The following is an 8870-nucleotide window of genomic DNA, read 5'->3' as shown; positions in this document are numbered from 1 at the left end:
AGCATTTTTCTTTGATGTTTTAATTCTTCTGTATTGGGCTTCTGATAGAGAAGCCAGCAATATTTATGCCTTTATTGGGACCGGGTCAGCCCGGCCCACGCCCAGTGCTCCTGTGAACCTATAAATACATGTAATAGAGCACTGGAGAAGGGAGGCCTGGGGAGCGTGCATACTGTGACTCTGCTAAAACTAAGAGAAAACTCCATTGTTGCAGACTATCTAAGTTCTAATACAACTGTCCCGTGGACTAAGGCTCGTTAACGCCCCAACCACGTAAAAATCTTGCTTATAACCTCTAAACCCTTTCTCTTAGTCTCTCTTATCTTTTGTTATTATAGTTTCCGAAAATCTCGGTAAACACTTATGTTACTAAAATCATAATTATTCTTCTTCCTTTTTTAATGAAGTGTTCTTCCATTTTTTTCCTTCAAATTTGATGTTTATTTTCTTATTTAATATGAGTAACTCGTCACCCCTCTTAGGTAGCTGGTTACTCCTCTTATGGCAGAAAGTTACTCATCTCAGGATAACTAGTTACCCCTCCTGATGCATGTTATTTAACCTAGCTCTAGGATTTTTTTTCACATAACTGTCAAAGATCAATCAGATAACTGGTTACCTTACCCAGGATTTGAAAAAAAAAACGTACAATCTAAAAAAAACATGTTTATAATAAATAAAAAATAATTCATATTACAAAAACAAAATTTGCAAAACAACCAAAGAAAAATTTAATATAAAATTAGTAATATAAAAACAATATAAAAAAATAAACTAAAAAAATAATAATTTTGTTAGCATAGTATATACATTTTTTAGTAATAATTTTGTAAGTTTTGATAGTATATTATTTTTCAACTCAGTATATATATTTTGTGGTATAGTATATCATTCAACAACCCATAAAAAACGAAAAAAAATCAAAATAACTTTAAAATAAAAACTAATTAAACAAAACTAATATACATATACCATAATATTAAAATATTTAGAATAAAATAGTAATTTGTTAAAGGGTGTATTTAGTAATATATGATATTAAATAGATGATTAGGCTATTTTACTACAAAATTAAAAACATGGACATTTACTTACTTTCACACAACATTAAGGGTCATTTTGCACCATGCCCCAATTACAAACATACTCTTCCAAATTAATAAAATTTGATTAAGAGTAAAACTATGGCATAAATCAATTTTTATACAAAAATATGGGAAAATAAACCCATAAAAGTGAAAATTCTTAAAAAAAAAGCAATAGATTAAGATTTCTTGAAAAAAATCCATATTTTTGCACACTTTATTAAAAATCTCGTATAAAAATGTAATTTCCTCAAATATCTTATAGGGATTTTTTCATAAATATGGCTTTTTAGTCCTTAATATGCAAAAATATGGTAATTAAATTTTTCTTAGTTTGTATGGACAAATTTAATTAAAAAAAATCAGATTATGGGAAAAAAAATATGGCATAATAATTATTTTTTACAAAAATATGGTATACTAATGATTTTTTTACAAAAATATGGGAAAAAAATCCCATAGAAGTGAATACAAATTTTAAAAAACCATAAAATAATACTTGTAAAAAAAAAAGCCATATTTTTGAAAACTTTATTAAAAAACCCATATAAAATATAATTTTCACTATCTTATATTTATGTAAACTTCTAAAAAAAAAAAAGTGTTTGGGAGATGGGAAGGCCGCTGGGTTTGAAGCCCAAAATTATAAGGCCTGTCATGTTCCAGGCCCACCTCTGATTTCTCCACTTCCCAACCAGCAAGGGAAGAAAAAGCGCGCCAAGCAAAAGACAGTTGCGTCTGCTCTCCGAGAATCATTTGTACGGAACACTTGGGAACCAGAACCACCAGAAGATCCAAAATGCCGGAGCTACCAGAAGTGGAGGCGGCTCGGAGGGCCATAGAGGAAAACTGCCTTGGGAAGAAGATCAAGAGGTCGGTCGTCGCCAACGACTCCAAGGTCATCGACGGCGTCTCCGCCTCAGACTTCGAGGCAGCGCTTTTGGGAAAGACCATAGTCGCCGCTCACCGCAAGGGCAAGAACCTTTGGCTCCAGCTTGACTCACCTCCTTTCCCTTCCTTTCAATTCGGTACCCTTTTTCTTATATAAAAACCCTAATAAAACAATGCAGAGATATTCTAATAGTGTATTTGTTCTTCAAGGTTTTTATTTTTCTTGAAATTTTGAAGATTGAGCTTCATGGTTCTTTGTTTTCAGGAATGGCGGGTGCGATATACATAAAAGGGGTCGCCGTTACTAAATATAAGAGGTGAGCATGGTGGGTTGTGGGTTCTACTGTTAATCATGTAATGTTCATGGAAATGGAAGTATATTATACATTATGATCGTCTATAATGTATTATTGTTATGATGAGTTTAACAACGGTGTTGGGTCGATATGTCAACTGCAATGCATGTACACAACACACATCCATCACAGAGGGATGAACCAGTTCACATTTGATGGTTTTATTGGTTACAGGTCTGCTGTGAAGGAAGATGATGAGTGGCCTTCCAAATATTCCAAGGTTTTCGTAGAAGTAAGAATTGTTTTGTTGTATAAATGGTGTTTTCTTATCTTGCATTTAATGGGACCGAAATAGTTCACTGTGTAGGTTTTTTTTTTTCTTTTTTTTTTTGGCTTTTGGTTTGGTATTATTATAACATCTACTTCTGAAAGATTTAGAAGTTTCTATTCTGAGTTTTTACTGAACTCCTGTGATGGTCGCCAACCACTTTATTTGCAGCTAGATGATGGAATGGAGTTCTCTTTCACTGACAAGAGGCGATTTGCTAAAGTCCGATTGCTGAAAGATGTATGATGAATGAAGCTTTATAGTTTTCTGACTTTGAGAAGAAAGAATGTTTGATTTTTCTTTGTTTACAGCCTGCGTCTGTGCCTCCGATATCTGAGCTTGGCCCTGATGCTCTCCTGGAGCCTATGACGGATGATGAGTTTGTTGCATCATTGAGTAAGAAGAAAATTGCAATTAAGGCTTTGTTGCTCAAACAGGTTAATTTAGCTCTTCACTTCTGTTATAATTGAGTGTGTTGTACTGTCTAGATCTGTTTTGTGGTTTTGATGAATGTTTAAATTAGCAGTACCAGTTGAATGAGACATAATAAGAATCTGTGTGTGTACAGTGTATACTTGGAGTCCCGGAAATTAATTTTAATTGTTTTATTTCCTCTTTATTATTGAGTAAAAATAAATAAAATTATAACCAGTTAGCTTAAAGAGTATGAGCTTGTTATATCTTTTCATATCCTAAAGTTTATGTTTTGTTCATTTTTTCAGAGTTATATTTCAGGTATTGGGAATTGGATTGCAGATGAGGTGCTATATCAAGTAAGTATATATCTCATCCTCCAAAATTCTCGTCGGTATTGTATGTACTTTTTTATATCTTTTTAGCTTCTCATTTTGGCGGTCAATTTCAGTTCATGATGCCGGTTTCCAGCTCCTGTGTTGCCTTTTAATTTTTGAGTTTCTCTGTTTATACATGCAGGCCAGAATTCATCCAGAACAACCTGTTGCTGCACTGTCCAGGGAATGTTGTATGACGTTGAACAAATGCATCAAGGAGGTGGTGATTTAGTTTATTTATGAATGTTCTTGCAATATTTAATTTTCTTCTCTTCTGCACATTGAATTGAAAGAAAATGCATCTCCATTGTGAATATAGAGAATGATAACTGCAGGTTGTTCATTATGCGGTTCAAGTAGATGCCGATTCCAGTCACTTTCCACTTGAATGGTTGTTTCATTATCGATGGGGCAAAAAGCCTGGAAAAGTGAATGGTAAGGAACCGTTGATGTTTGAGGTCATTTTGACCAATAATTCATTTTACAGGTTATTAAAAAAGCAGTTGTAGTTGGAGCAGACAGTAGCCAATTTCCAAGTAATTGGATTTTTCACTCCCGTGAAAAGAAGCCTGGCAAGGCTTTTGTTGATGGTTTGGCTCCTGATCTTTACATGATTATCTCTAATAGCCCGCAGCAAATTCGTTATTTTAATTGATTGATCACTTTGTATACATTGCTACTGTGTAAATTTTTACAAACACGCGCATGTTTGAAAGCTACTTTCATTGTATATTTAAGCTTTCTTCTCATCAGGTGTCTATAATTGGCCTACATGAATAACTTGATGTTTCATTGCAATGCAGGGAAGAAAATTGAGTTTATTACTGCTGGTGGCAGGGTCCGTCATTCCTAAACAGAATTTCATGCTTGTGGTTCATTTAAAATGTATCTTTTCTGTTAACTGGTCTGTACGATTGTTTAGACAAGTGCTTATGTACCTGAGTTACAAATGGAACCTGGAGATCAAGCTGCAAAGGAAGTTAGTAAACAAAGAAAACAAAGTACCCGAGGAAAAGGAAACCAACATGACAGTGACGACGATGATGTAGATGAACCAGAAACTGATGAAGATAACAATGCTGAAACTACAAAAGGGAAGAAAGGGAGGAAGCCTCAAGGTCAAGTGAAGAAGAAGCTTCCAGCAAAAAGAAAATCTGAAAAAAGTGATGATGATGATGATGATGCTGCTAAAAACAAGAGATCTAAGAAAGAAACAGATGATAAGCCATCCAGGGCAGGAAAGTCAAAAAAGAAAAAGGTTCAATCCAATCAAAAGAACAAGAAGGCAGTAAAGAAATCGAAGTAGGCAGCCACTTCAACAGCTGTGCCAGTCATGTTTTTTGGAGAATGATGAAGGGAAAATGGGTGTGCGGATGTTTTAATTTTCCCTTTGTAATTATTTTGGTAGCTCTATGTCATGAAACTGGTACCAATATAATTGCCTTCTAGTTGTGCGAGAAACTGGTCTATTTTGTACTTCCGATGGAAATCGAAAACTAGGGGAATGAAATCCTGTTTTTGGACAGTGATGATTCTTTCAATGGAAAGATTGAATCTATTAACAAAGAAATAAACCAACCATAACTTTCCGTATAAACAATTATTGCTCGAATAATACAAAGACAAATACGGTAAACTTTTGTTTTTCACTGCATTTTCTGAATGGACATGAAAGAAAACATTGTCATGTTTACCAAAGTAAATGTTATTATATACACATACTGACTAATTACAAGAAGACAAAGCATAATAATTGTTATTATCCCGAGTTAGCAGAGTGATCCAACTGTTGCCCCATGTCTTTCCAGACGAAGCAAACCCATTACAATATATGCAAGCACAAGAACCCTATGATGAACAAATGAGCTTTAAAAATAAGTTGTCCAGAAATTGTGAAACTCTTTTGTAAATAAAGTTTATTTGGGAACAATTTATATAGAAAGTCCTTTTACCTTCCTGTGTTGACTTCAGAAAAATGATCTTAGAGCATCAACAACTTTCTCGGGCCTGTTATGAAATGCTCAAACTTTTGATAAGAAGATTTAACATGAAAACTAATGTACTGTAAAATGAGAAACCAGACTTATTTACCAGTCCTCTTGAGGCATGTGTCCTGCACCTTCTATCAACTTAAGCCTGACAGAAGGATTTCTTTTCTGAAATTCTTCTGCAATAGATTGAGGTAGATACTTGTCTGATATCCCCCATGCAACTAGTATTGGTGCATCCCAACTGAAGTCCCAATTGAATAATCGTCAGAAGTTGACACAATGTAAACAATAACGTTATTTAAACAAAATATGCAATCCTTTAGGAATAACATGTAAACCAGAACTAACACTTTTCATAGGTAACGGGGAAAACTTATACCTTCCAGATGCAAAACCGTCTGCTATTTGGGTTAAGATGTTTTTGAAATTAGCTTTCCTTGCAGCTTCAAGCAAAGCTGAAAATTCAATACAGTAACAACAAACCAGAATGTCATAAGACATGCTTCTCAAGTTTAATGGTTGCACTGTGGTATCTACTCTTTGTTCTTCGTGGTAGTCATAAAATGCTTGTAATTTTGGAAACTTTTCACAAAGCTACGCGTTTTATTAGAATCGACTTACCAAAGTAAGTTAATTTTTTACCTTGGCTTCTGACATGTGGTAGAGAAAAGATAATGAGAGCAGTTTCATTTGATTGTAGACAGATACTAAATGGGAAAAACAGAGTAGTAGCAACTAAATGTATTAAAGACCATGTCAAGTGAATCTATGAGTTTCACAAAGTAAAAATGGATCACAAACCAAAACCAGGTCCACCACTTGACAAGTATGGTAATCGATAGACATCAGCCTTTTCCAGCTTTAAGACATATCTGTTGAAAAACATTATACAAGCACATAGTTAAAAGTTAACAACTGTTTACTTTTCAAGACTTGAATGAATGAAAATGAGGAGAGATGACACCAAAGGTCTAATAGTAAGAATCAGATACACTTTTGGATACATACGCGCTACCTGCTTCAATAAAGCGCTCGGCCATAATAGCATTCTGACAAGTAAACTCACCAAAGAAGGGAATTCTGTAAACAAACAAGAAAATGAGAAAACTAAATATTTGATTATGAATACATTAAAATAGAAATGATAGAGTAGAAGTGAGGAAAGAATGCAGCCTTTATTTGTATGATTAAAAAAGATGATATTTTCTTGTTTATTAACCTTAGTTGCTGGAACAATCCTGGAACAGGAGATGAAGCAGTCAATGGACTATTCAAAATCGCCAGCTTTGATATTCTGCTTTGGTTTTTCAAGGCCCATGTCAATCCGTATGAACCAACAAGAAATCCCTTCAAAGAAAGCACAATAGCTAATTAGATAATGTGGTTTATAGTGTTTATACTTGGAGAAAACTGCTAATATTTAACTAACTTAAAATCCAACCAACATTCAAAGTCAATTCCTTTTAATTTAACAAATTAAATCTGGATAACATTTTGCACACAATTCACACACAACTTAACACTAAAACAACTTCTACATATTGCTATAGTTTGTTCTATTATGGTGTATACAAACCTGAACAACTAGATAGAAAGGAGATTTGACACCGAGTACATCAAGCAAATTGTCAAGTCCATCATGGAACTCTTTCTCTGTGAAAGTACATAAGTTTAAACTGTTATGAAGTACATAAGATTAGCACAATTTCCCTTCCAAAGCAAGAATATTGATATACGTAATCTAGTAATGCTTTCACTAACGTTAATATAACCTGTGTAATCAAATCCATAACCCGGCTGTGGCTTGTCACTGAAACCAAATCCTATCCAATCAGGTGCAAAGCAGTGAAATCCTAGATCTGACAACTACTCAAGAAAATAATTCAATAAACCATTAAACCAAAGAAACCATCACTGAATGAAGATATGTTTCACAGCGGGTTCAAAATGAAATTGAATCAGACCTGAGACATGACATTTCTGTAGCTAAAGGACTGTGTTGGAGCCCCATGAAGGAAGACAATCGTTCCTCTTCGGCTGTCAACCGACCCTGATCAAAATTCACAACAAAAATATTAAAAAAACTTAAACATTCAAGACAATTTTTTAAAAAAGTTTCCAAGAAGGAAGACAATACTTTATTTCTTACCAGTTTCTCTGACAAACCATCTCAACTTCCCAGATTTGATTGTGGAACCATATTCCTTCCCTTTATCTTCTGTCCTCTAGAATTTGAGCACATAACGCAGTAAGCAAAAAAAAAAGCATATCTTGGGGTGTGTAACTAAAAATCAAAACACCCAATTTCTTACTCATAATTATGAGATTCAATGCGAATTTTTCTGGGTCTATGCCAAATATAAAGTTCAAGTACAGAATTGAGCTTACATAGAGCATTTGGCCGACATTGCCAGCCTCTGCAGGGCTCTCCTCGATCTGAATGGCACTCCGGCTCGAGGGATTATCAGTAACGAATCCAAAAGGGTTGAAGGCCGGTGAATCAGAGTCTTTGTCTTTATCATTGTCGTTTTTGTTCGCCGAGGCGTTGGTTATGAGTACGGTTGCTCGTCTACGTTTACTGCCCTTTGTGCGATTCGTGAAAATTAATTTGGATTTGGAACTTGTGGAGGTGGGTCGGATCGAAAGTGGGGAGTAGGACGGAGAATTGAGAGGCGGAGCAAGAAGAGCCCAAGCCACAGCCATTGTTTCTCTGGTTGTGGCTGTTAGAGCTTTAGAGAGATTCCGAGGTGGGAAGTGAAAGATCCAACGGCTTTAACTATAAATCTTTTAATTTTATATTATATTTAAAAAAAAAATTGATAAAGAAATAAATATAAATTAAGCCTATTACAAGATAGTTAATGTATAAGTCCCCTTGTGCAGGGTAGGGCTGTGCAGAAACGATCCGATCCAATAACAAATCGACCGATCCAATGTCAACCGACCGCTAAAAATTAGATATCCAATCATGATTGAATTAGATCGGATGACATTTTTAAAAATCCAATATTGGATCGGTCGGTTCTTGGATGACATGTAAATCCAATGAATCCAACCGACCGATCCAATCCAATAATGATCCAATACCATCCAATTAATATTAAGATAAAAAATATATTATATATATTTTTTAAAGTTAAAATATATTATATATATTTTTTAAAGTTAAAATATATTATATTTTATTACATTTACTGTTTACATATATTATATTTGATGTACTAAACTTTTTTATTTAATTATGATGTATTATTGTAATTTTATGTTGGATTCCTACAAATTATTAAGACTTATGTTTTTAATTTTATATTAGATTTGTGTTGTAAACTTCTAAATCATTACAATTAAATATTTTTATTATTTGGATGAGTAATTAGTGTTTTTATAATTGAAATAATATTTTTTTTAAAAAAAAATAAGCCTAAATAAAGGTTTTAAAAGATCGGATGGATCCGATCCGATCCAACGGATAACCAATGGGTGCATCC

At 33.9% G+C, this 8870-nt stretch overlaps 2 protein-coding genes across 5 annotated transcripts; one reads left to right on the top strand and one right to left on the bottom strand.

Moving 5' to 3' along the window:
* Positions 1-1773: 1773 nt before the first annotated feature.
* LOC133796418 (formamidopyrimidine-DNA glycosylase) lies at positions 1774-4918 on the top strand. 4 transcript variants are annotated; one of them, XR_009875437.1, is made up of 10 exons: positions 1774-2113; positions 2242-2293; positions 2507-2564; positions 2772-2840; positions 2912-3037; positions 3323-3373; positions 3534-3611; positions 3727-3981; positions 4195-4229; positions 4314-4416. XR_009875437.1 is itself a non-coding variant. In XM_062233916.1 (10 exons), exons 1-10 carry the CDS (start codon positions 1885-1887, stop codon positions 4695-4697), a joined length of 1185 nt encoding a protein of 394 aa, XP_062089900.1. In that variant the 5' UTR covers positions 1776-1884; the 3' UTR covers positions 4698-4918. The 4 variants fall into 4 exon arrangements, 2 of the variants coding, with proteins under 2 accessions (XP_062089900.1, XP_062089901.1); XM_062233916.1 differs by having other exon boundaries at positions 1776-2113; positions 3879-3981; positions 4314-4918; XM_062233917.1 differs by having other exon boundaries at positions 1777-2113; positions 3727-3826; positions 4314-4918.
* A 100-nt stretch (positions 4919-5018) lies between these two features.
* LOC133796419 (uncharacterized) lies at positions 5019-8154 on the bottom strand. Its single transcript, XM_062233918.1, has 12 exons — positions 7771-8154; positions 7532-7607; positions 7347-7432; positions 7155-7248; positions 6959-7035; positions 6602-6729; positions 6391-6462; positions 6184-6254; positions 5762-5837; positions 5483-5623; positions 5344-5398; positions 5019-5239 (listed from the first exon to the last, which is right to left on the bottom strand). Exons 1-11 carry the CDS (start codon positions 8083-8085, stop codon positions 5359-5361), a joined length of 1176 nt encoding a protein of 391 aa, XP_062089902.1. The 5' UTR covers positions 8086-8154; the 3' UTR covers positions 5019-5239; positions 5344-5358.
* Positions 8155-8870: the final 716 nt, after the last annotated feature.

The sequence above is a fragment of the Humulus lupulus genome, chromosome 8 (assembly GCF_963169125.1).
Source record: "Humulus lupulus chromosome 8, drHumLupu1.1, whole genome shotgun sequence".
Taxonomy (NCBI): Eukaryota; Viridiplantae; Streptophyta; class Magnoliopsida; order Rosales; family Cannabaceae; genus Humulus; species Humulus lupulus.
This window is presented reverse-complemented; position numbering and strand designations above follow the sequence as displayed.

Bases quoted from the DNA above. Each gene is read 5' to 3' on its own strand.
- LOC133796418 (XM_062233916.1), top strand. From the start codon at position 1,885: ATGCCGGAGCTACCAGAAGTGGAGGCGGCTCGGAGGGCCATAGAGGAA. The intron at 3,612-3,878 runs GTGGTGATTTAG...TTCATTTTACAG, and splicing joins TGAACAAATGCATCAAGGAG to GTTATTAAAAAAGCAGTTGT. The intron at 3,982-4,194 runs GTTTGGCTCCTG...ATTGCAATGCAG, and splicing joins TGGCAAGGCTTTTGTTGATG to GGAAGAAAATTGAGTTTATT.
- LOC133796419 (XM_062233918.1), bottom strand. From the start codon at position 8,085: ATGGCTGTGGCTTGGGCTCTTCTTGCTCCGCCTCTCAATTCTCCGTCC. The intron at 7,036-7,154 runs GTTATATTAACG...GTACTTTCACAG, and splicing joins TTATGGATTTGATTACACAG to AGAAAGAGTTCCATGATGGA. The intron at 6,463-6,601 runs GTTAATAAACAA...GTTTGTTTACAG, and splicing joins GGATTGTTCCAGCAACTAAG to AATTCCCTTCTTTGGTGAGT.